Below are 22,537 nucleotides of genomic sequence, written 5' to 3' on the forward strand. Positions count from 1 at the left end.
AGGTCTATGTGACACTCCCTTCAGCTCTTTAGAGCCTGTGTGCAGGTATGCTGAGGCTTGCAGTATCGATCATGGTATGTTTGGGGTTATGGCCGTTCTCTGAATTAGTGTTTGGGTCAGTTTACGTGTGATCAAAATGTGTGGTCTGCGCATGTCAGCCTGTAGTCTGTCTTTGTGTCTGTCACCTCGCAGTGTATCAGTCAGCCTGTCTGCTTGTGTGTTCACGTCTTTACCTCAGTGTCTTGAGTCATTTCCCCACCCTGGTGTATGCATGTGTGTGTGTGTGTGTCCCTGGGCAGGCTTGGACCCCTCTGGACCATCATACAACCCCCACGAGGGCTCTGGGAGGTCAGAGTTAGGAGGACACCTGCTAGGAGCCTGGTGGGGATTGGGCAGCAATGTTGGGGTGGGGTGGGGGCAGGACAGTGCTAAGAGCCTACCCCTGATGTTTTCCTAGGAGGGCAAGTCCCAACAGCAGGCAGACAGGTGAGGCTGACCTGACAGGTTTCAGAAGCCAGGGGCAATGGGGCGGAGCGTAGCTCTGACTTAGGGTGGCAACGGGTTGGGGGCCTTGCCACACACGGAGCGAGCAGGCAGAAGACAGGTTTGCTGGTATTTTCTTCCTGCTGCAGCCAGCCCGGGGTACAGACATGGAGACTGCTGGAGGGTGACGGCAGCCAGTTAGGCAGGCATGTTTGGAGGCCTAGGGCCTGGGGGCTTGGGAACCCAGGGCATGGCCGGAGCCCAGGGCATGGCGGGACCCCTGCGGAGCAGGGTGGAGGAGCTGAAGCGGCCGTGGTGGCGGGAGAGTGCCCCACTGGTGCTGCAGCACAGCGAGGCTGCCCGGCTGGCGACCGACGCCCTCCTCGAGCGGGGTGAGGCTGCCTACCTGCGGGTCATTTCTGAGGAGCGGGAACTGCCCTTCTTGAGCAGCCTGGATGTGGACTACATGACCAGCCATGTGCATGGGGCTCCTGAGCTCGGAGAAGCCCAGGGACTGGAGGCCTCAGGGCCAGACCGCCTCAGCCTACTCTCTGAAGTCACCTCAGGCACCTACTTTCCCATGGCCTCCGACATAGACCCCCCAGACCTGGACCTGGGCTGGCCTGAGGTCCCACAGGCCACAGGCTTCAGCCCTACCCAAGCTGTGGTCCACTTCCAACGGGACAAGAGCAAGAACATCAAAGACCTTCTGCGTTTCCTCTTTAGCCAGGCACGCATGGTAAGGACTTCATTTCTTCAGACATTGATGTCACAGATATGGAGACAGCCCCAGGGAGGGAAGGGACAAGCCTGAGGACACACAGTGGTGTAGGGGCAGCACTGGGACTAGAACCTCTACCCTCTCTCAGCTCACAAGCTCCTCAAGGGTGGGAGGGTGTCTACTGTACCTTGGTAACCCCTTGGCACTCAAGAACATGATGGATAAGCACAGAACAGGGGATGGCCCTCAGGGACTCCACAAGCACCCTAAAAATGCATGCCAAGTTGTAGACATTGCAGGGAGGGAGTCTCCCTGCATCTTTTTTGGGAGCGGGTGGGTCTACGGTGTTCATCAGATTCTCAAAAAAGGTGTATGATCCCCAAACTAAGAACCCCAACCTTGGTGAACATCTGAGCCACCCCTTTGACTTACAGACAAAAAAACTGAAGCCAGAGAGGGGCTGGGCCTTGCTCAGGAAGGTCCAGTCAGATGGTGAAGAGCTCAGGGAGAAAGGAAAGGGTCCTGACTCAGGCCCTCGGCCCCAGGCACAGCCCTCCCTCTGGTGCGAGTCCCCATCTGCCCCTCGCCCCTACTGCACTGTATCTCCAGCTGGGCCAGAAGCAGGGAACTCACTCAAGAGGCAGGGGAATGCATCAGATGACCCCAGGCAGGATTTGAGATAGGTTGGCCTCAGTGCTCTTGTCTAGGGGAGTAGCCTGGTGGGTACCTGCTACCCAGATCAGGAACCAGGATGCTGGCATCCTCCCGGTCCCTCCAGAGCCTTCCTGGAAGACCTGCCTGCACCCCAGGCAGGAGTGGGCCAGGCCTAATTGGCACTGGGAATGAAGTTGTTAGGGAGGTGGCTGCTGTCATCACCCCTGCCCCTTTGATCTTCCGTGCCTGTCCTTGTTCTACCCACTCCTGGCCAGGACAGTGCATGGACCAGGGCATCCCCCAGAGCCTTGCCTCCTCGCCCCACTTCTAGATTCTTCACCTCTGGGCCAGAAGTCAGGCTTCCACACTGGGTTGTCACCGAGTGACTTTGAGAAGAGCTTCCTTTCCCTGCCAGCCAATGTCCTCCTTTTTAAGGAGGCAGCAGGAAAGGAACATTTATTGAGCCTCTGTTGTGTGTTGAATATTTTCACATTTAGTTCCCCATAATTCTGACATGTAGCTATCATTATCTCCATTTAGCAGATGAGGAAGTTGAGGCTCCCAGAGGTGCAACAACCTGCCCAGGGCTATGTCACTAGGAAGTAGCAGAGTGCAGGTTTGAACCCAGTTCTGTGTGGCTCGAGCTGGAGTGCTTTGCTCTGTGCCTCCTCCTGCCTCTAAGCCTAGACTGGGAGAGGAGGTTCTCATAGCAGACCTATGCAATGGGAAAAGACAGTTGGGGGTTTTCAGGGCTTCTCTGAGGCAGGCCATTGTGAGAGAGGCCACAAGCTCCAGACCCTCAACTGAGCAGAAAACCTGGTCCCACTTGGCGTGTGTGGAAGTGAGGGAGTCCTTGGATGTAAGATGTCACACAGATCGCTGTAACTTGACAGGGAAACTGAGGCATGTCTGGCAATACGCAATCAAGATTCCAGTAACCGGCTTACAGCTCTGATTCTTGTGAAGAGAGCCTCAGACAGACAGTCCCTGAGCTAGTACTAGGGGGAGAGTGTAAAGATCTAGACTGAGAATTGGGGTCTGGGTTCTGCTTCTGACTCTTTACCCCCTGTGGGCCTCAGTTTTCCCATATGTAGAGTGGAGCATTAAACTGGTGCAGTTAATCCACAGACATCTTTGAGAATCTTATGACACATACACACTCTGTCCTCAGAAAAAATGCACACAAAAACTTGCAAACAACTTCTCGGGGTTTCAGACAGTGAAACCTCCCTGTGTCTAAATGAAGAACCCCTTGGCTAGGCCATTGCTAAAAGCCCTTCCCATGCAGGTTTTCTGGCAGGCTCTGGCCTGATTTTCAGTCCGGTGCTCTTTTCCTGGAATCCAGCCCCTGCCCCGGGACAGTCCTTGGCAGGGCTGAGCTCTCTCCCTCCCCCAGGTGGTGGCTGTGGTGATGGACATATTCACCGACATGGAGCTTCTCTGTGACCTCATAGAGGCCTCCAGCCGGCGTGGTGTCCCTGTCTACCTGCTTCTGGCTCAGGAGCACCTGCGGCACTTCCTGGAAATGTGCTACAAGATGGACCTCAATGCGGGGCACCTGCCGGTCAGTGAGGGACGGGGGCAGTAACCAGGGAGTGGGGTGGGGGGTCAGGGAGGGTGGAGGAGTCACTCAGGGGGAGGGGCCAGGGAGCATTGGAGGTCAATGGGAGTGGGAACCGGGTTCCTTCAGCTATTTAAATCCCCGTGGGCTTTAGACATGGCTTGAGCCCCATTTTCCCAAAGTCGGCCCCCAACTTTCGTCCCTCCTTGGTGCAGAACATGCGTGTGCGGAGCACATGTGGGGACACATACTGCAGCAAGGCAGGGCGCCGCTTCACCGGGCAGGCTCTGGAGAAGTTCATCATCATCGACTGTGAGCAGGTGGTGGCTGGCAGCTACAGGTGTGCAGGTGGGATGGAGGGGAGAGGGTGCTGGGGCTGGGCCCCGGGCTGGCCAGGGCGCCTGGGATCTGGTCGCTTTGAACTTTCCTTCGTTCATCCATTTCTTCCCACATGGAATGAGCAGCTGCCCCATGTCAGGCATTGTGCAGGGCTCAGGGGACAGTGTGGGAAGCAAGACAGCCCCAGGCTGGGCCCTTGGAGGCACTCGACTCGCCCTATGGAAGGACTTTAATGCCGTTGGCATGGAAAATAACTATTGCACCTCAGAGCTGGAAGGGCTTCAGGAAACCTTGCCCCTGGTCCATTTTACAGATGGGGAAGTTGAGGCCTGGAGATTGGGGAAACCACTTGCCCAAGTCCACTAAGATGGTTAGGACTCTCACAGACTCTGGAGTCAGAGCTCTGTCCCCTCTCATGGCCCCTCGTAGTGCAGTTGTATTGGTATGCTCTTCTGGTTGTGACCCCTACCTAGCCCCAGAGTCCTGGACTCTGACCCTGACCCTGACCCTCTGCCCCCAGCTTCACCTGGCTTTGCAGCCAGGCCCACACTAGCATGGTCCTGCAGCTGAGGGGCCGCATCGTGGAAGACTTTGACCGGGAGTTCCGCTGTCTGTATGCCGAATCACGGCCTGTGGAGGGCTTCTGTGTTGGTGAGGATGCCGGGGCACAGTGCCCTCCCCCGGTGGCCCTGGCCTTCAGGCACGGCATCCCGAGCCCCATATCCTCATCACCCTCCAGCACCAGCCTCAACAGCATCAAGTGCTCCCCTCTCATGGGCCGCTCCTCCTACCTCGCTCTACCAGGGGGTGGTGGCTGCAGTGACACGGGTATGGGGTCCTCTTCCCCAGGCCCTGCCCGTTGTGAGGCCAGTGGCCAGTCCTCCCTGCAACGCCAGCTGTCAGATCTTAATCATGGCTCCCTACCAGGGCCATACAGGGCCAACCTGGGCAAGCTGGGGGCATCTCCATGGTCCCAGTCCTCCCCTGCCCTCAACCACAATGGCACCAGTCTCTTGACCCGGGCAGTGGGGTCACCTCTGCTTGCTCGCCCACGCCCCCTCCTCCCTTTCCCCCGGGGTGTCCCAGCCCTGTCCCAGCTCCCAGAGAATGGGCTCCTGGGAAGCCAGGAGCCTAACCCCCCACGAGGTCGCTGGGTACCTGGCAATCTGGAGGAGAAGAAGGTGTCTCTGAGTCAGAGCCATGGCCAGCTGGATCTCCTCATCCCCTTCTCCAGAGCACAAGAAGCAGGAGGCCCTGATGCTGGGGTTACTCCCAACTCAGACTCGCTTTGGCCTGGCGAGCAGGCCCCAGAGGACAGGAGGTTGTCCCCAAAACAGAGATACAACCAGCGGGCCCAGGGTGCTGGGGGTGCCCCTGAGTCAGGTTCCCCCAGACCTGGCAATCGGACGCCAGAGGAGAAGGGGCTGTCTCCAAACCACAACTATGGCCAATTGGACCTCCTGGTACAGTACCCCAAGGCCAGGGGCTCCAGAGTGCCTCCTGAACCCAACTCCTCAGCCAGGGCTGGCAAGCAGGGTCCAGATGAGCGACGGCAGACCTTAGGCCACAGCCAGCTGGATCTCATCACAAAGTTTGGCCCATTCCGGGCTGAGGGGCCTGGGCCCAAAGGTCTCCCTGGACCGAACCCTGCTCGCAAACCTGGAGTAGGCTCTGGAGATGAGAAGCGGCTGACTTTGGGCCACAGCAAACTGGACCTCATCACCAAGTATCATCAGTTGCAGGGTGCCAGGCAGGGACCTGAACCTGGCCTCCCCGGTGGCCCTACAGGTGGTCATTGCAATGGTAGTAGCAGTGGCCCATTTGGGGATGAGAAACGGCTGACCCTGGGCCACAGCAAACTGGACCTCATCACTAAGTACAACAAGTGCAAGTTCAAGCTGCTCAGAAGCCGCTTTGAGTCCTAGTCTTGCTACCAGCAGGGACACGTCCCTCCCCCATCCACTGAGACTCTAGATTTGCTCTGGGTGGGAGCTCAGACAGGGGCTGCATGAGGAGGAGAGGATGTCTAGAAGCCCAGGTTAGACATTCCCTGGGCTCAAGATTCAAGTTTACACACACACACACACACACACACACACACACACACACACACACACACACGGAACCTACTGTGCTGGCCACTTCACACCAGTTACTTCGTATCCTTCATCTTCATAACATCCTATAAGATAGACCTCTAGTAGGTATACATTTCTAGGATCATAGAAATGTAGGATTATCCTCCCTATTTTATAAATGTGGAAACTGAGGCCCAGCAGGTTTGATAACTTGCTTGGAATCAGGTCTAAGTAAGTGGCAGAGTAGGAGCCCAAACCTGTGTCTCTGACTCTTAAGATTGTGTTTTTTTGCAGACATAACACAATATCAACAGTTCATGTGCTCCCATTCACACAAAATACATCCATCACAGAGATGCCCCAAATGCCTGCACAATATACATAGCACACCCACAGGGTTCACACCCACAAGCTGCACACACATAGACACAATTAATGTCATTTGGTTAAATGAAGGGCTACATTTATTCAATCACATTGAAGGGCTACATGTATTCAATCACATTGTAGACCCCTTAGGATCCAGAGACAATACACACACACACACACACACACACACACACACACACACAATGTACCAACCAGTATTTTCTTGTTCCTAAGCTGTGCACCCAGCCCTGCTGGGCAAGCCATAGAGTTGACAAATGGATCAGATACAGTCCCTGGATTAAATGCATAAACCACTGGCCAGCAAGACAAGGCTGTGTCTAATTAAAGGCTAACCAGTGACCGAGGGTGGTAAAGAATGAAGGGTAGAGAGCTGTGGTGACGGTGGAGTGGTGAGGCAAGTTTCTTAGAGGACGCAGCCTTTGAGCCAGGCCTTCAAGGGTGGGGAGGATTCAGACAGGTGGAGGAGAGGGTTAGAGGAATTCCTGGTGGAGGGAATCAGGTGGAGAGACAGGGAAGAGGACTGAGGGAGTGGGTCTGAGATGAACTGGGGAGAATGTAGAGGATGTGCATACTCAGACTCTTAACACACACACACACACACTCATTTTGCTAAGTGCTCTTTGAAGCACAGGCTCTGACGAGTTGTGGGTCCTTTTCCTGAGCTTACCACCTGCCTGGGACAGTATTGTACATGATACACATCAATAAAGGCAGATATGTTATGACCCGGCAGCAGCTTGGTAGATCTCCAGGAAGGTGAAGTTATGGAACTACGCCCTGGGGGCAGGGGCAGGGGCAGGGCACCATCCAGGCCAATTATGGAGGGCTGCCTGGAGGAGTGTGGCCACAGGAGGGCGGAGGGGAGGAAAGGGCTCCAAGCACCCTCTGCCCTTACTGTGACATTCTGAGAGCCCCCGGGGATTTTCCAGATCCTACAAAATGTGGGTCAAGTATATCCCATCTGTGCACGCATATCCCTTAACCGCCACCATCTGTCCTGGGGACAGAAAGTGGTTGCGGAGTGAGTGATCAAGCACATACAAGGAGCATAGAGTGGAAAGCCGTCAGCACCCCTACCCTTGCGCACTCAGGACTCTTCCTGATACCCTGCTTCATCCATCCTCCCTCTCTCTAGTACCTGTTTCAGTCTGGTTTCCTCCCTTTCTCTGGCCGTGCCGCCTCCTGCCTCTGTCATGGTCTCACTTCTCAGCTGGTCTCACCTTCTCCATCTCACCCACTCCATAAGGGTGGAGAAGGGTGACCTTATCCACTCCAGGCTTCAGCCCCAAATCTCGGCGCTTCATTCTCCCCTGGGATCCCGACCCGGCCTGGACGTCTGTCCCACACCTCACGCTCAGCCGATGTCCTTCCCTACACCTGCTCTCCCTCCTCGGGCTTTACTTCAGTAAATACCTCCATCAACTCATCAGGGAGACATCCCCAGTCCCACCTCTCTTTGCCTCACATCCAACCAGCCACAGGTCGCGGTCGATTGTACCTCCCTCCTCAAACGCTCCTGAATGAGTGAAGAATGAATGAATGAATGAATGAATGAATGAATGAATGAATGAATGAATGAGAGCAAGCTGGGCGGCGGGGCCAGGCGGCGACCCCACCGAGCCGTCTGCAACCATAGAGTTCCCCCAGAGGCTTGGAGCTAGAGTGGCCGCACACGTGGCTGGCCGCCTTGCGCTCTCCCGGAAGCCTCCCAGGCGGAGGCGGAAATAGAAGCCGATTAAGGGTGGAGAAGGGTTTGTGGTCGCGTGTGGAGGAGATTGCGGTTACCTGGTGAGTCGGCGCGGAGGGAGACAGGAAGGGTCAGCTCGGTCGCCCGGGTCGTGAGGGGTAGGGGCTGGGAGATTCGGGGCCAGAGAGTCTGGAGGGACTCAGAGCGCAGGAGCGGAGGTTGGAGGGGCCGAGAGGGGTGGCGCCCGAGGAGCCTGTACTGGAGGACCGGGAACCCCGCACTCGGGAGGATCCGCCGGCCCTGAACTCCCGGCCCCACAGGTCCCAGGCCTCATGGCGGTCCGAGCGTCGTTCGAGAACAACTGTGAGATCGGCTGCTTTGCCAAACTCACCAACACCTACTGCCTGGTGGCCATTGGCGGGTCAGAGAACTTCTACAGGTGCGGTGGGAGCCGCGGGGCCTGCCGGCAGTGTGTGGGTGGGTGGCGGGGAGGGGTGCTGCAAGGTGGGGCTCCGGAACAGGGAGGGCTGAGACCACCCCCGTCACCCGCGCCCGCGCCCTGTAACCGTGTTCCCACACAGTGTGTTCGAGGGCGAGCTCTCCGAGACCATCCCCGTGGTGCACGCGTCCATCGCCGGCTGCCGCATCATTGGGCGAATGTGTGTGGGTAAGTCAGGTGGAAGACGCCACGGGGGAGGGACTAGCGCTTGTCAGCGCCTTTAATCGTACCTCTGGAGGGACCCCGAGTGACTCAGGCATTTCCTGGCTTTCATCCATTATCTCTGGGAAGTAGGCCTGGATTTAATGCAGCGTAAGGGTCAGATCAGGGACACCCTCTAGGGAAGACTTGTGGGTCACAGTCATAACAAATAGCATCCAGGGCTTTCACTCTTACATTGATTTGCATTCCTTCCTCACGAAGACCCTGGGAGGTGGGAATTATTGGCCTCATTTGACGGATGAGAAAACTGAGCCTCACAGACCCCAAGTGACTCACACCACGTTCCACACCTGTTGTGATGAGGCAAGATTGCAATGTCGTCTCTTCCCTGCCTGGGCAGGTTGCTGCCGCTTTCTGCGCATCCATTCCTGCCTCTACAATGGGCTAAGCTTCTGGTTCATCCTGTTCAGTTACCCTTTTAAATCTTACATTCCCTTCGCCGAGTCTTTGAGTGGCATCGCTTTCCTGCCTCTCAGGGCTGACTCTGGCCATTGGTCCTTTCTTTTACCTGCATCTGTCTCCCTTCACCGCCACCCCTTATTTCTAGTTCTGCTCACTGGGGTCATATAGGAGTTTGTTCTTTTTATCTTTTTTTTTTATTATAATCTGGAGGATGTTAGCCTCTGAGGGTTTTCTTATTCAGGCAAAACGTTCTTATCCCTAACCATAGGACTTAAAACAAGTTCTGTGATTTAAGGAAGTATTTATCAGGACCTTTGTGTGTGTGGGTTTTCTTTCTTTTTCTTTTTTTTTTTTATGATGGGAGTAACTCAGAGTTCAAGAGTTCACAGAATTGTGTCTGTGCAGAGGGAGGCAGAGGTTTAATCATCGCTGTCACGATATAATTGTAGTTCATTCTTGTTGCGATATGGTACATTTTATGTATGAGGTGAATGTTTAAATTAAACAAATGTATTACAGTAAAAGACATAGTGCTATTAATCCTCCTCAAAATACTCCCCTTCGCTTTGAACACACTTAATCCCATCGTTCTCGCCACTTTCTGAAGCAGCTCTGGAAGTCCTCTTTCGTGAGTGTCTTTAGTTGCACTGTCGTGATTGCCTCAATGTCCTGAATCGATTCAAACGTTTACCTTTCATGGTCATTCTGACTTTGGGAAAGAGCCAGAAGTTGCACGGTGCCAGATCTGGTGAATACGGTGGACACACCGTAATGTTTTTATTTGACAGAAATTGCCATACCAAAAACGATGTATGACATGGAGTGTTGTCATGATAGAGGATGAATCCGTTTGCCCATTTCTCAGGCCGTTTTCTATGCATGTCGTTTCTTAAATGCTCTAATAAACCCTCATAATATTCAGAGTTCACCATAGTGTTGCTGGGTACCAACTCAGCTCGCACAATTCCATCAAGGTCAAAAAATACAATAAATTGAAGATTCCTGCCTTTCTATTGGATAGCACGTGGCAGCAGTATTCACGTATTTTTTAATCACACTGCATATGTGAACATTCAGTGTAGTAGATGATGCCAGATAATTATCTGAAGTGGTTGAGCAATTTACACTCCTATTGGTTCCACATATTTTTGCCAACCTTGGTTTTGATGTTTTTAAAATTTTAGCCATTCTGGTAGGTGTGTGGTGTTACCTCAATTTTTAAGTAACAAAATATACAACTAATGCCAAGAGCCCTTGGGGCTAGTTCTGGTCCCCCTGGTTGATGATGGCAAAGTGGGTAGTGTTGTTGGGACAGACTCCTGGGCCATCTCTGGCCTGCCCAGGGGGACTCCCAGGTCCACTGGGTGTTGTATGGCTCAGTGGATTGGAGGGCTGGAGTCTGGGCCTCAAGCTTTCCTGGGGCAGCTGATTGGGCTGGGTTGCCTCCTCAGCCCCTATGGCTCAGCAAGCTTCTTTTGTATTCATGGTGCTTCCTTGCTCCTCCCCTTAATTTGGGTTTTTCCAGGTAACAGGCATGGCCTCCTGGTGCCCAGCAACACCACCGACCAGGAGCTGCAACATATTCGCAACTGCCTCCCAGACTCAGTACAGATCCGGCGGGTGGAGGAGCGGCTCTCAGCTCTGGGCAATGTCACCACCTGCAATGACTATGTGGCCTTGGTCCACCCAGACCTAGACAGGGTAAGGCAGCCTAGCGTGGCCCAAGAGTCACAGGACTAGCCTAGGCAGTGGTTAGGCACCGTTCTTGCCTATCAGGCAGGAATTAGGGGGGTGGTATCTCTTGTGGTTTCTCTTTATACCTGGGCATTCGCATTTCAAGCACTCATTGGAATAGTGCTAGTAGAGGCCTTCCAAGGTGTGGTCACTGTCAGAAAGAAGCTGGGGAGGGTACTGATCCTTCAGAATTAAGGAGATTGACTGATCTGGTCCTACAGCTGGGGCCAGGAAAGATGGTAAGACAGTTGAACTCTTGAGTGTGGGTTAGAGGAAGAGGGTGGCATGGAGACCAGCCCCTGGGTGTTCAGGGCATGAATGGGTATTACGGACTCCATAGCTGGCCTAGATTCTGCTCCAAGCTGGATACTCTCATTTGTTTGGGTGAAGCTTCAATGTGAAGCTACAGAGCAGAAGAATGAGGGGCTTAGGGCCTCAAGCCCTGGATGGTTTTGGGCATGGAGGGCCCAAGGTTCTTTGACCTGCAAGCTCTGGGCCCTAAGCACAGTACCTTTGACTGATAGGAAACAGAAGAAATCCTGGCTGATGTGCTCAAAGTCGAAGTCTTCAGACAGACAGTTGCTGACCAGGTGCTAGTAGGAAGCTATTGTGTCTTCAGCAATCAGGGAGGGTTGGTACATCCTAAGACTTCAGTAGAAGACCAAGATGAGCTGTCCTCTCTCCTTCAGGTTCCCCTTGTGGTAAGCATTCTTGTTCTCTGCCCTCCTGCTGAAGCAGATCCCTTTGTCCAGTGTTTGGGAATCTGGGTCATTACCCATCACAGTTTGGGGTAGGGGCTGCAGGTCAGGGAGCAGGGTTTGGGGAGTGTCCTTATGAGGGGTGGGAGAGACTTTGGTTGTTGATGCCATGATCCACGTTGAGCCATCACCTGGCAGGCGGGCACTGTGAACCGAGGCAGCGATGTGATCGCCGCTGGGATGGTGGTGAACGACTGGTGTGCCTTCTGTGGCCTGGACACAACCAGCACAGAGCTGTCAGTGATAGAGAGTGTCTTCAAGCTGCACGACGCCAAGCCTAGCACCATTGCGACCAGCATGCGGGATTCCCTCATTGACAGGTATCTGGGCCCCTTTTCTGCCTTCTGCGGGTAGGGAAGGAGACGCCACCTCCAGTGGGAGCTACTCTGTACTCATACCAGTAGGTTCTCCTCCCGTGTGGGGGCACACCTGCACGCTGCCTGGCTGCCACAGGGTACAGCCCGGGAACGTTGCCTGAGTAGCTGCGCATCCCTGTCTTGGAAGACTTGGCTCAGGGTATCTCTGGGCAAAGCTTCCCCCTGGTCTTATGTTACCACTTACCACCTTGTTCTGTGGTTTGTACCTGCCTGTGTGTCAGTGTGCCCAGCCAGCAGACTGAGACAGAAAAGAGCTGTTCACTGAGGGAAGGAAGGGAAGCTGCTTTTAGGAACTGAGAAGACCTCGGGTGCCTAAGGGACAGGTGGTGGGGATGGCATGAAAACTATAATCATTGGGATTTTTTTTTTTAAGTGGGTTCTTACGTCTTAACCCTGGAGATTCTGGGGTGTGAGGCTCTAGAACCGGGGTGTCCAAACTTTTTTCAACGTTTTTTTTACCAAGGGCCATATGCAGTAAGATACACAAACAGCTGGGCCCCTCACTCGAGGTGAAGTACGTATTGCCTCACCTGGTTTATTTAAGTAAACAAAATATATTTTTGGAATTTGCTGCGGGCCAATTAACAATGGATTGTGGGCCGCAGTTGGCCCGCGGGCCGCAGTTTGGACACCCCTGCTCTTCTTCCTTTGGAAAAGCAGCAGGTGCTAGATATTCAGCCTCCTCCCCTCTCATTCCCCCGATTGAGGATCCTTCTCAAGGCGTGCCACACCCAACGAGCACAGGTGTCTTTATGAGGCTAGAAACCACAAAGTAGAGCAAGTGCTCCATATGAGACTTCCTACTTACTGCGGGCAAAATTTCCTTTCATTCTCCCTTCATTTATTCATTTGCTTGATGTTCATGGAGCCCTACAGACAAAGCTCCATGGAAGGTAGTTAGTCAGGCAACTTAGTGCTTTTCCTGCTTCTGAGGGACTCAAAGTGTATCAGGCAAGAGAAGTTGTAGTGGCCACACATAACTCTTAGCTAGCTACCTTCAAAGAAGAAAGAAAAGGTTCCTTAAGTGGCTTGGGAAGCTCTGGTGAGACTTTCTGGGATCCAGAACGGTTTCATGGAGGACAGTTCATTTAGTCTGGGCTGCAGGGAATGAGTAGATAATTGAACATGCATACATTGAGTGGGGAAGCACTTCAGACAGACACAGAGATGGAGAAGTGTGGAGCATGTGAAGGGGAAAGGTATTATTCCCAGAGTGTTGAGTACTCCGAATGCCCATGTCAATAAAGTTGTTTTTTTCTATTACAGTTGACATTCAGGTGTACAGCATAGAAGTTAGACATTTATTAACTTATGAAGTGATCCCCTGATAAGTCTAGTACCCACCTGACACCATACAGTTATTACAATATCATTGACTGTATTCCCTGTGCTATATTTTACATCCCTGTGACTGTTTTGTAACTGCTAATTTGTACTTCTTCGTCCCTTCATCTTTTTCACCCAGCCGTTCAATCCTCCTCCCCCATGTCAAGAAGTTTTGACTGTAGGCCTATGGTTTTGACCTTTGGTCAGTTTGTTTACCCACATTCCTGGTATCTGGCATATCCTCCAGCCAATAACTTCCTCAGTCCGGAGCGGGGGGCAGGGGGGGGGCAACCATCTGTTGTTATTTTAATAAACTTCCCTGTGTGATTCTGATGGGGTAGTATGAAGACCACACTGACAAACTGCTGTCAGCATTGGAGAGCAGCTGAAAGGGTCTGAATAGGGAGGTGGTACCAGTGTTTTTGTCATTTGTTCAACAACTTTTTTTGAGCACCTATTATGTGCCAGACACTAGTGATGTGGTGATAAATAAAATATACCCTCCCTGCCCTTTTGGAACATAAAACCTCATAAGATAGTACTTACACCATTAATCATTTAACTAAAGAACAAAACAAACTTCTTAATAAGCTAAGGCCAGAAATTTCTGTAACCTGATAATTGGTACCTTCTGAAAAACGATAGCAAATGTTGCATTTAATGGTGAAACTTAAGAAGCTGTCATTAAAGTCATGCAGAATTGGCTTATGGTCAGCAGCACTGGTCAGCATTACAGTTTAATAAGATAAAGAAATGGGTATTGGAAAGGAAGAGACAAAACCCATTAGCTTCCTTTGATTTTGAACCCATGGATTTTGAGTTGCCAGTGAGACCTTAAAATGAAGGTGTTGGGTAGGTCATTAGAAATATGTACTTCATTTTTATAATCATACACATGATTACCACCTGCAGGAAGAATGTTCTGGCCTGAGCCTTGCCACTGGGGGATTTGTGGTCTGGGCATATCCCTTCCCCTGACTGAGCCCCGTTGTTCCCTTCTCTAATGTCCACTGGACTTGAGCTCTGAGGCTCTGGTTTATGACCAGTAAGTTTGAATAAACTGAGTTGATGCACCTAAGTGGGGAAGGGTTACTTTTAGTTTTTAAGCATTGAGAGTTCTAGACTGGATTGTGACTCATGGGAGCAGTGGAACCTGGAAGGGGATCAGAGTGTGGCTCTTCAGGCATGAGCTGGAACAAAGGGCCTGGGGTAAGGGTGGTGGCAAGCACCTTGAGAACAGAGGGTGGGGGTGTGGTCTGTGAAGCACTTACTGACAATGCTTCTTCCTTTCTCTGCAGCCTTACCTGAATCACTTTCCATGTTTCACGGGCTCCTGCCTCTGGACTTTGTTTGGCTCCCTCTCCACGCCCCACCCAGTCTGTTCTGGATGCTGGCAGAAAGGTCACTGGTATCGAGTGGCTGGATGCCCAGCCTTTCTTCACCTTTGTCCATTTCCTGAATCTTGTTACTTTAAACTCTGCCATGTCTGCTGGCCATATGGCTCCCGGCCGGGAGCTCTGCAGCCCTCTACTACCCAATTAAAGGCATCTGCCTCTGTCCATTCCGAATGTGTTCTTTGGTGGCTTTGGCCTGCACCTAGCTCCCACCATTGTTCCAGGGGAAAGGTGGGGTGGGATGCGCACACTCACCGCAGTTCCGCAATCACCCACGCCACACGGGAGTTCTCACATTTTCCACCCAACTTCAGCCTCGTACTTCAAAGGATGAGAACCTGGTTCATTTCCCCCTGGGATGGTGTGAGGAGCCTGGGGCAGAGCCCTGTGTAACCGGGCTACAGGGCAGTCTTACCCTCTGACCCAAGATGGATGGAGGGTGCAGGCCAGGCAGCCGGGCGCCCTGGACGGCCAACAGCCAACCTTGGCAGGACCCTCACGTCAGGAGCGGGGGTGGCCGTTCCATTGGTCTCGGTGTGCGCGCGGGGCGGGTCCCCAGGACCCAGGTGCGGGATCGGCCTTTTGCTGGTGGGTGCGGTCTTGTTTGCTGGGCCCCGCCCCCGGGCCCGAGGGCGGTGTCGCCGCGCGGTGACGTCACGGCGCCAGCCCCTCCGGGCGCCTGTGCGCACCGGGCTGAGCGTGGAGGTCGGCGCTGGAGTCCTCAGCGGCGCGGGCAGCGAGGTGAGGGCGGGCGGCGGGGCGGGGCGGGGGCCGGGGTGGAGTGCGGGTCCCCGCGCCTGACGGGCCTCTCCTCCCGCAGGCCATGGGCGCTCAGCTGAGCGGCGGCGGCGGCGCGGAGCAGCCCCAGCCCCAGCCGCAGCCCCAGCCCCAGCTCGCGGTGCCCGGGGGCCCTGAGCGGCCCCGGCCGGAGCCCGGCCCCTGGGGGCCGCTGGACGACGTGCGCTTCCTCATCGCCTGCACCTCTTGGTACTGACTCTCCGCCCGCGAGTCACCGTTCATCTCTCGTTCTCTCCGCCTCTCCTGGTCTGGCCGTCTGTCATCACGGCCCGGCGTCTCTCTTAATCTACCCCGTCCCCGCCCCGACCGGCGCCCGGTAGACGCTCTGAGAGTCGAGGAGGTCGCGGGGGCCTGGAAGGAAGTCCTGGCAGGGCTGCCTCCACAGCCTCGCCCTGGGCCGCCGTCTCGCCTCCGTCCTCTCGCGCCCCCCGGAATTTGTTCGCTCCCAGCCTGCACCCAAACCAGCTCAGACCTTCGTGCTCATCCCACCCCACAGCTCCAGCAGTCTGGGTCCTGGGGCAGCCCTCCCTGTCCCTGACTCCCAGAGCCAGGCCAGGGCTCTTGGTAAGACCCCAGGGCTGCTGACCTGACCTCACCTTATCTGAACATTAGTGCTGAAAACTCGGCTCTTTTGTTCCTGGTCCTGGCACCGTGTACCTTGACTTGAGAGAAGACCTAGCTGCAGTGACCCTTCCCATCCTCCTAGGGGAGGTCGCACCACCAGCCTGGATCCCGTGAGGCATTATCAGGCTGTTTTCCTGGGACCCAGTAACACTGGGCCTCTCGGACCAGCCTTTTGGAGAGAGAGGACATCTGATTGCTGGGCTGACAGATGAGGTGTATGGGGCAGCTCCTGCACATCCCAAAGCACCCTGTTCCCCTTGCCCCAGAAGCTTCTTAGGCCACTCTCAGAACCTGATCTTTGTTCCCACATTCAAGTGAAATGACACACTTTGTATTTTTGTTTTATTTAGAAATGATTTAAAAAACATTATACAAAGGCTGATCAGTTTAAAATGTGACTGACACTGAAATGCTGTGATGTTCCCCAGGCCAAGGAGAAGCTGGGCTCTGAGGCCCCCAGTGCTTTGCCCCTCTGTCTGCTCTGTCCTGGGATGATGGACAAACAGATGACTGACCACAAGGCAAGAGAATCTGAGATTGGAAGCATCCAGGCTGAGCCCTCTGTGGGCCTGGCCTTAACATCCCTCACGTCTGCAGCCTGGGCTGCCTGCCTCCATCTCCTGCTCTTTTCTCAGCTGACCTCGGTAGTACCAGAAGCCAATGGGAAGCCTGGGGGGGCCTAGAGCTTTCAAGAAGTGAGAGCACCAACCTGAGGAGTGGAGAGTGACCAGGAAGGGGAGAAGGGAAGCCGGAAAAAGATGGATAAAAGAGACACTTCTGATCTCATCTTGGACCCTAGAAGGGTCCACAGGTGGGGACCTAAGGCCCAACCAGCTCACTGGATGGCCTGGGCATGTGACAACCTCTCTGTGCTTCATTTGAGGGCACGGTGAGAGTTACCCTCGGCCTCCCAGGGCCTACACAAGTTTCATGTGAGTGGACAGGTGTGAGCTAATAAAGTGCTTTGCAAAGTATAAAACACTGTACAAACCTATGAATCACTAATATCTCCGCAGTTGTTCCCCACCCATCCTAGGGAGCCCGCCCTTGGCCAAAATGAGACAAAACAGAAGGATAATGACAAGGAACACAGTGGACTCAGATGCCTCTGGGACGAGATTTTGCTTGAGACAGCTCCCAGGGCAACAGGAGTCCCTGTCTGCTACAGCTTAAGCCGACCCAAAGCCCAGAGGTCACGGGATGGGGGCAAGGTCCACGCAGGCTCAGGGCCAGGTTGGCATCTGAGGCCCGGCCAGCACCCTGAAGACTGACACCACCTGTTAGGTTTGGCCAGAGAGCCAACAGGCATCACTGAACCCATTGGTCTTGCCTAGGGCTCGTCAGTGATGAACGGCTGCCTCCACTGGGCTGGAGTAAGACAAGCTAAGCCCTAGGAATTCCTGCCAGTGACAGTGATCGGTGGGCCCCTAGGCTTGAGGCTGCTACCATTGTGGGTGCCCTTTTCCAAAGAGCAATACAGGAAGATGGGCCCTGGGAGCTGGGTTAGCAAGGGCCAAGCTCGTGATATGAACACTGCTCCCAGGTTGAGATTGAGTCAGCCTCGGCAGCTCTGGGTGTGGGCTCTGAGCACTTCAGAAGGCTGCCCTGAGTCCCTTATTCCAAGGCCATGAGAATGTTGACCTGGAGCCTTCTCTTCCTCACCTAACTAATCAGGCTGAACCCCCAGACCACACACTATAGGCTGGAGACGGGGAAGGAGGAGAGAGACGGGAGTGGAGGACGGTCACAAACTCAGATCGGCCTCCATAAATGGGGTCAGCTCCTGCCCCAGCCCTTTAGCCTTATGAACAGGGCCTGGCTCCCGGGTGTCTAGGTGTTTGAGTACCCTCAGCAGCACCTTGGTCCTTACTGCCTGGGGGAGGGCTTGCCACTCGGGCCTCATCACCAAGACAGTCACCTGTATCTAATTCACCTAAAGCCTCAAGCAGCCTTTGCAGAATGGGACTTGAAACAATAGTGACAGAACATTTAAATATTCAAGATGTGACAGCTGGGTCCTTGTCAGACCTAGCTGGGCCACAGCCCCGCCTGCAGCATGTGACCGTAAATCATGGGTCTCAGAAGAGACCCTGGTGTGTGGAGCAGGTTTCCTGAGGGATCTGCTGCATACCAGCAGGGGAAACCCAGGCTTGTTGCCCACCATGTCTGCAGCAGGGGTCCTGTAGCCTTGGAAAACAGTGGGGTGGGGGTGGGGGGACATCTGACCAGCAGGTGTTGGCAGAGAGGAACCAGGACTGGTGGCTTCTCTCAGAAGGGGCTGAGAGCGCTAGTGCTGGCTTCCCACAGAAGGTGCTGGGGCCAGCCAGGAACAGAGCTGTGGTGCCTCATGGACACCACAGGATGCAGTGATCACAGGGCCTCCTGGTATGAGGCCTGGCCTATCCCCTTGAGTAGGGAGCAGTTCACCCAGGACAGAAGGCTGGTGGCTGGGTGCCAGACACCCACCCTGGGGCACAGCCCCCATCACTCCCTGCCCCATGCTCAGCCTAGGCCAGTGCACCCACCACTTCAACTACATGACCCCTAGCCTAGGGCCCTGCTGGCTCCAGTGGGCAGTGGCCAGAGCTGCCCCTCAGACCCTGGTGAGGAAGGGCCTGGCTGGCCACACTGAGTGGACAGAGAGGGCTCTGGGCTGCTCACACCCACTCCTGGACTGGCCGCTTATAGTAAGTGACAGGCTGAGGGCCTGCCTTGTTCTTGAACTGGAAGATGGTGTAGACCAGCACCAGGATACAGAGAGACAGGATGCAGGGGATGACCACAGCCACTGCATTCACGGAGCCTGGCACGTCGTTGATGGTCACCATGATGTCCACGTCGTCCTGGGGCAGCCGCCGCTCCTTGCGCCGCTCCACCTCCTTCTGGTTGCAGCCCATCCAGTCACGCAGGATGTTGCGCGGGTAGCCAGGCTCCACGCTCAGTTTCTGGTTGTCAAACTTCCAGTAGTCCCGGCCCTTGTAGAAGTAGGTGTAATCTGCAGAAACACGGCCCAGCATCACCGCTCCAGACACTTCTCTGCACCTGCTCTCGGCCCGGGTGGGAGGGCGTCAGGTGCTGTGGCAGTGTACAGGAGGGGCACCTCGCACCCTGGAGGAGCCCCAGGGGACCTCTGCAGGAGGGGTGGGTATACGAGGTGCTGGGAGCGGTGTTTTGGAAAGCTTGGAAGTGGGGGGAGTGCAGTGCTTGGCACATCCTGCAAATAGTGTGGCTGAGTCATGGAGTATGACCTGCATAGCCGCAGAGAAGGGCACCCGGGACCTGGAACAGCCCAGCCCATATTCTCAAAGGCTCTGAGGAGCCCCTGAGGGGCCTTACATAGAATTGGTCATTTGTGCTTCCCAGATGGGACCCTTCTCAGCCTGGGGCCACAGCTGTCACAGTGCCCATAGGCACCCCCATGTGAGTCGGATTGAGCCCCCAATTTAGGGCTTGGACAGCACCGTCTCATAGCTCTAGGGCCTCAGTCCGTCTCCTGCATGAGCCAAGGGAGACAGGAAGCAAGATTTCTCCTCCTGACAGTCGATCCCACCTCTTCGCCATTAGGGATGTTTTTTGGCTTGGCACACATCACTTTGCAGCCCAGGCTGCAAGGGCTCTGGGACCCTGCTCGGGCAGGGACTAGAAGGAAAGAAGACAGCAGGGCTGGGGAGCCACCCCAAGGCTCCCAGCCACAGCCTTAGTGGCCAGCCAGTCCACAGACGCAACACAATGTGTCAGACGCTCTTATTGGCTGACTCCCCACCCTGGCTGGGACTTTCATTGGCCAAAGTCCTTGATGTCATCTGTCTCTGAGGCTCTCCAGAAAGCGAGGCCACGTGCGTAAAGCATTAGGTACACAGGACAGCCACCAGATAGCAGCTCTGTCCCTGTGGCTGTTGGCTTCCTTACCAGTGACGTCTCCTCTGAGAGTCCTTCCCAATGATCTTTAACGTGGCACCCTCTGCCTAGTTGCTCCTCTCACAGCAATTCTTTCCCTTATAGCATCTGTTGCCGCCTTATTTTTCTGCCTCTAGCCTGCAAGTCTTGTTCCCTGCTCTATCCCCAGCCCTCCCACGCATCCTGGCTCTAAGTAATTATTGTGGAGTGAATGAGTGACTCTTGTCATTCCATATAAACGAAAATACACAAACAATGATGATGATGGTGTTGATGGCAGCTAAAATTTATGTGGCATGGGCCTAAGTGCTAGGCATTGGTTTAAGGGCTGTCCGTAATTTATGTTATTTAATTCTCACAAAACCCTACGAGGTAGGTACCACTATTCCCATCTTGTAGATGAAGAAAATGAGAAAACTTATGTGATTTGCCCACGCTCATAGTAAGGGGTGGAGGTGGGATGTGAAACCAGACAGGCTGGCTCCGGGGTCTGCTTTTGACCAGATAAGTGGAGATACATCAAACAAACATTCATGGATACCCACTCTGCACCTGGCAAGACCTGGCCCCTCCTCTTGAGAAATTTCTAGTCCCGCCTTCAGGAGGAGCTTAGTAAATGTCTCATAGATAAAAAAGGCTTTTCTCTCCATCTTCCTGCCCTTAAGCCCTGTGAAAAAACACCTTAGAACCACCATGTCCATCCTTGCTTTTCAGATTTGATAACCTGAGGAAACCCTCGAGTACTCCTGAGGACCACTGTTTGAGGAATGCTGTCTGAAGGAATGAAGTCAGTCTATGAAAACATCTCTCAATTGCGAATCATCCCTGCAGGTGAGAAATTCTGACTTGGTAGCTGGTAAGAGAGACTTTACTGTGTGAACATAGGTGGGTAAGAGGCAGTTGTCTTTGCCACTAGGCAGTGTTTCTCAAACCTAAATACCCTGAGAGTTTGGTTGTGGGCCCCGAGGAGACTCACATAAAATCAGAACCCTCCCCGGCCCCCGCCACCCCGATCTGGCTGGGCTCTTACGTACATCCTTCCTTGCTGATGAAAGCCCCTTGGGGAGCCTGCGGGATGCCCTTCCACACGGTGATGGGCTTGGGGTAGCCAGGGTCTGTGGCCCGTCGCTCCTCGCTGTAGCGCCAGTACCGCTCGCCTTTGAAGAAGTAGGTCTTGCCCACAGGTTCCCAGCGCAGAGCCGTGTCAATGCCTTCTCGGGGCAGACAGCTGCCCAGCTCCCCCAGGCTGTGAGGGTACCCAGGCTCTACTGTCACCTCCTTAAACACCCAGTACTTGTCACCTGTGGCCAAGAGGAGCCCAGGATCAGCTTTCCCCAGTCACTCAGTGCCAGAGGTTGTGGCTAGTGCCACTTGCCCATCTTCTACTGGAACTGAAATCATTCATAGAGCCAGAGTGTCAGGGGGAAACAGCCATAGGCCTGTTTGATCCTCTCAGTGGGAGACTGGGGCCTCTTGGCCCAGGCAGAGCTTAGGGGGGCAAGAAGCCAGAAGCCAGTCACTAATCCTGGGCAACTCACCCCATACTGCCTCGGTTCTGTGCCCCAGCCTCTTTGTCTTTCATGTGACTTGCTCCTGTCTGCTCTCTGGGTGACCTCGGCCACTCATATATACTAGTATTCACCCCACCTTACACCAGTGACACCCAACTCTGAGGCTGTAGTACACAGCCACTCTCCCAGGGGACCCCGATGACCCATCAGCCTCTGGGCATTTCCAAGTGGCTTCCTGGAGTTCCCCATCTCCACCACAGGGGGCTTCTCCCTCATCACCTTTCTGTCTCCTAGGGTCCCCAAAATGAAGGCCATGCCCTCTGGCCCGCTCTTGCCTTTCCCTCTAATGCTCAGCCTCTCCTGAGGCCTTGCTAGTCCTCTAGCTGTCTCTAGCCTCCCTGCTCCTCCCTGCTATGGGCCTTATAGACATTGCTATCCTCCACCTCAGCACCCATCTCAGAAATGGCTTCCTCGTCTCTCTGCCCCGATTGCTGCCTGCTCTCTGGCTCTCTGCTGCTCAGAAGCATTCAGCGAATTTCCAGCATTGCCCTAATGCAGGGGTGTCCAAACTGCGGCCCGCGGGCCAACTGCGGTCCACAATCCATTGTTAATTGGCCCACAGCAAATTCTAAAAATGTGTTTAGTTTACTTAAATAAACCAGGTGAGGCAATACGTACTTTACCTCGAGTGAGTGGCCCACTGTTTGTGTATTTTACCATAAATGGCCCTTGGTAAAAACCGTTGAAAAAAGTTTGGACACCCCTGAAATGTATCAATACCACATCTGGCCTGGCACCCAAGACTCCTCAGGCCTCTCCCTCAAACTTCCTTTCCAGGCCGCTTTTCACGGCTCTCTGATGTAGGCCTCCATGGCTGTCCAGGGCTGCCTTCTAAAGCCTTTTGAATATATATGCATGTTCCCACAGTATTCCTTTGCCCACGCTGTTCTTTCCACTTGGAATGCTTTCCTCGCTTCTCACTGTCAGTATCTTACCCTGCTGGGGCCTGGCCACGTCAAAATATTGAAGTGAAACCACCTGGCACAGGGTGGGCATAGGGTGGCATGCTGTACATGTTAGGT

At 54.2% G+C, this 22,537-nt stretch overlaps 4 protein-coding genes across 8 annotated transcripts in view; 3 read left to right on the plus strand and 1 right to left on the minus strand.

The window, feature by feature from the left end:
* Nucleotides 1-279: 279 nt before the first annotated feature.
* FAM83C (family with sequence similarity 83 member C) lies at nucleotides 280-5,683 on the plus strand (the record flags this gene model as incomplete). Its single annotated transcript, XM_081033589.1, has 4 exons — nucleotides 280-1,222; nucleotides 3,255-3,422; nucleotides 3,635-3,759; nucleotides 4,279-5,683. Exons 1-4 carry the CDS (start codon nucleotides 692-694, stop codon nucleotides 5,681-5,683), a joined length of 2,229 nt encoding a protein of 742 aa, XP_080889715.1. The 5' UTR covers nucleotides 280-691.
* A 2,225-nt stretch (nucleotides 5,684-7,908) lies between these two features.
* Nucleotides 7,909-14,795, plus strand: EIF6 (eukaryotic translation initiation factor 6). Its single transcript, XM_081033590.1, has 7 exons — nucleotides 7,909-8,014; nucleotides 8,234-8,352; nucleotides 8,495-8,580; nucleotides 10,562-10,737; nucleotides 11,295-11,471; nucleotides 11,667-11,848; nucleotides 14,530-14,795. Exons 2-7 carry the CDS (start codon nucleotides 8,246-8,248, stop codon nucleotides 14,537-14,539), a joined length of 738 nt encoding a protein of 245 aa, XP_080889716.1. The 5' UTR covers nucleotides 7,909-8,014; nucleotides 8,234-8,245; the 3' UTR covers nucleotides 14,540-14,795.
* A 477-nt stretch (nucleotides 14,796-15,272) lies between these two features.
* MMP24OS (MMP24 opposite strand) lies at nucleotides 15,273-16,590 on the plus strand. 3 transcript variants are annotated; one of them, XR_013992268.1, is made up of 3 exons: nucleotides 15,273-15,366; nucleotides 15,446-15,987; nucleotides 16,398-16,440. XR_013992268.1 is itself a non-coding variant. In XM_081033594.1 (3 exons), exons 2-3 carry the CDS (start codon nucleotides 15,449-15,451, stop codon nucleotides 16,540-16,542), a joined length of 231 nt encoding a protein of 76 aa, XP_080889720.1. In that variant the 5' UTR covers nucleotides 15,273-15,366; nucleotides 15,446-15,448; the 3' UTR covers nucleotides 16,543-16,590. The 3 variants fall into 3 exon arrangements, 2 of the variants coding, with proteins under 2 accessions (XP_080889720.1, XP_080889721.1); XM_081033594.1 differs by lacking the exon at nucleotides 16,398-16,440 and adding an exon at nucleotides 16,476-16,590 and having other exon boundaries at nucleotides 15,446-15,612; XM_081033595.1 differs by having other exon boundaries at nucleotides 15,446-16,440.
* A 2,099-nt stretch (nucleotides 16,591-18,689) lies between these two features.
* Nucleotides 18,690-22,537, minus strand: part of MMP24 (matrix metallopeptidase 24) — a gene marked incomplete at its 5' end in the record, with an annotated part of 42,013 nt that continues 38,165 nt past the window's right edge. For all 3 annotated transcript variants that reach the window (XM_081033591.1, XM_081033593.1, XM_081033592.1), the window contains 2 exons: nucleotides 18,690-19,042; nucleotides 20,979-21,245. In XM_081033591.1, the coding sequence (XP_080889717.1) occupies nucleotides 18,705-19,042; nucleotides 20,979-21,245 (605 nt within the window). In that variant the 3' untranslated portion in view covers nucleotides 18,690-18,704. The remainder of the gene's footprint in view (nucleotides 19,043-20,978; nucleotides 21,246-22,537) is intronic.

Source organism: Rhinolophus hipposideros (genome assembly GCF_964194185.1).
Source record: "Rhinolophus hipposideros genome assembly, chromosome: 22".
NCBI classification, from domain to species: Eukaryota; Metazoa; Chordata; class Mammalia; order Chiroptera; family Rhinolophidae; genus Rhinolophus; species Rhinolophus hipposideros.

Excerpts from the sequence above, each read along its gene's own strand:
- EIF6 (XM_081033590.1), top strand. The coding sequence starts at position 8,246 with ATGGCGGTCCGAGCGTCGTTCGAGAACAACTGTGAGATCGGCTGCTTT. Across the intron at positions 8,353-8,494 it reads GGGTCAGAGAACTTCTACAG|TGTGTTCGAGGGCGAGCTCT; the intron begins GTGCGGTGGGAG and ends GTTCCCACACAG. Across the intron at positions 8,581-10,561 it reads CATTGGGCGAATGTGTGTGG|GTAACAGGCATGGCCTCCTG; the intron begins GTAAGTCAGGTG and ends GGGTTTTTCCAG.
- MMP24OS (XM_081033594.1), top strand. The coding sequence starts at position 15,449 with ATGGGCGCTCAGCTGAGCGGCGGCGGCGGCGCGGAGCAGCCCCAGCCC. Across the intron at positions 15,613-16,475 it reads CTCATCGCCTGCACCTCTTG|GCCAAGGAGAAGCTGGGCTC; the intron begins GTACTGACTCTC and ends GATGTTCCCCAG.